The sequence below is a fragment of the Trypanosoma theileri genome (genome assembly GCF_002087225.1).
Source record: "Trypanosoma theileri isolate Edinburgh chromosome Unknown TM35_Tth_193_V1, whole genome shotgun sequence".
Lineage (NCBI taxonomy): Eukaryota > Euglenozoa > Kinetoplastea > Trypanosomatida > Trypanosomatidae > Trypanosoma > Trypanosoma theileri.
Genome location: NW_021640035.1, coordinates 3,675 through 5,526, shown reverse-complemented (window position 1 = coordinate 5,526; position 1,852 = coordinate 3,675). Strand labels below are relative to the sequence as shown.

The following is a 1,852-nucleotide window of genomic DNA, read 5'->3' as shown; positions in this document are numbered from 1 at the left end:
GGAAGCCAACATATCCCTCACAGTTGCACAGAGCAGTAAAGAAGAAACAACATGGTTATGCAGCAAGTAGGGGAAACCAAACATTTTATTTAAAAAGCAGAAAAAAAAAAGAAATCAACACCAGCTAGTGTGGCGCTCCTTCGCTTGGATCTCACTGCTTCTTGGCTTTCTTGGCAGCGCTCTTCTTGGCCTTCACCACACGCACAGCCTTCGCCTTGCGACGGGCGTCGCGGTTCTGCTTGTTACGCAGACCCTTGGCCATTCCAGTCTCCTTCTTCTGGAAGGGGTTAAGACGCAGACGCAGGCGACGGTTGCGAATACCGTTCTTTGGTTGTGTGTAGCGGCTCGGCTTCTTTGGCTGCAGCTTCTTTGGCTTCAGCACGCGACGCACCTCCTCAGACTGCATGATACGAGTCACATCAGTGTTCGTCAGCATTGGTGCAGGCAGCACAAAGCCCTTCTTCACTGCAGAAGCCTCCGTAAAGGTGCCAAAGATGCTGTCGAGCTTCTCAAACGCACCCCTTGTCCAGATGATGAAGCGACCAACGTGGCCACCAGGAGCAAGGTGCAGCAGGTTCAGTGCATTCACATTGGCAAGGTCAAGACCAAAGATGTTGCGGAACGCACGAGTTCCCTTGTTGTCTGGCATCACCAGCATGGGGCCACGGCGGGCCACGTAGCGGCGGTTGCGCATCTTACCGCGGCCAGCGCGGATCTCGCGAGAGTCGTTCACGCGGTTCACGTCATCAATAGCTCCGATTGCCTTGAGGAAAGCCATTGCCTCCTTTGTCTTCTCGTATCCCTGCACGGAGTCTTCCACAACCAGTGGCACCTCAGCCACGTTCTCGATCTTGTGACCGCGGGACATCACCAGCGATGGCAGCGACGAGGCAGCCAACGCAGACACCACAGCGAAGCGCTTCTGGTGCAGGTTGATCTTGCGGTGCCAGCGGCGGAAGATCTTTGTGGGCGCGAACATGCGGCCACCACGGCACATGTTACCGAAAGCACCAGCACCTGAGGTGCTTGTACCACCACCGCCAATACGGGGAATACGGGCAACAGCGCGGCCAGTACCCCACGACTCCGCAGAGTGGTTCATACCGGCGAGGCGGTTTACGGCGTACGCCTGGCGTGAGTTCTTCGCCATGTTCGTGTGCACGAACTGGACGATGTCGTTGCGAATGGGGGCCGTGAACACGGCGGGGAGTGGGCAGGTGCCCACCACCTTGTCCTCAGCTGCAGAGTACACGCTCACGGATGGACGAGCAGTCATGTTGCGTCTTAGCGAAAAGAGGCCTTTGAAAAGAAAATAAAATAAAAGAAGGGAAGGGGAAAGGGAAAGAATAGATAGATAAAAAAGAAAAGGACTGCACCGGAGACGAAAGAAAATGGAAGCAGAAAGTGTGTCGAGGAGACACGTAGCAACTTTACTCAAAACATGTACGAAAACCGAGAGACACTCTAAAACGCATCGTCCGAATCACCCTGTAACAGAGTTCCTGCCGTTGGGCACCAGGTGTCATCATTCCAGATGTATTTCCGAGCAAAAGTGCGCAACACCATTCATTCAGCTACCGCGTCACGTGTCGGGGCATCGTTTTATGCTTATTAACGGCCCCCTCAATGCATAGGTTTCCATGTGTATACTCTATGCTCTGAGTGCGCGTGTGCATATGTGTGTATGCCTATACATAACGGCAACACCATGACAAACCCTTCGTCTACATCAAACGCCTATGCGTAATGATCAAGCGCAAACGAAAAAAAAGGAAGCCAACATATCCCTCACAGTTGCACAGAGCAGTAAAGAAGAAACAACATGGTTATGCAGCAAGTAGGGGAAACCAAA

At 53.0% G+C, this 1,852-nt stretch overlaps 1 protein-coding gene across 1 annotated transcript; it reads right to left on the bottom strand.

Annotated features, from left to right (window-relative positions):
• Nucleotides 1-151: 151 nt before the first annotated feature.
• TM35_001931010 (60S ribosomal protein L4) lies at nt 152-1,276 on the bottom strand (the record flags this gene model as incomplete). Its single annotated transcript, XM_029031993.1, has 1 exon — nt 152-1,276. The coding sequence occupies one exon, from the start codon at nt 1,274-1,276 to the stop codon at nt 152-154; it is 1,125 nt and encodes a 374-aa protein (XP_028876714.1).
• Nucleotides 1,277-1,852: the final 576 nt, after the last annotated feature.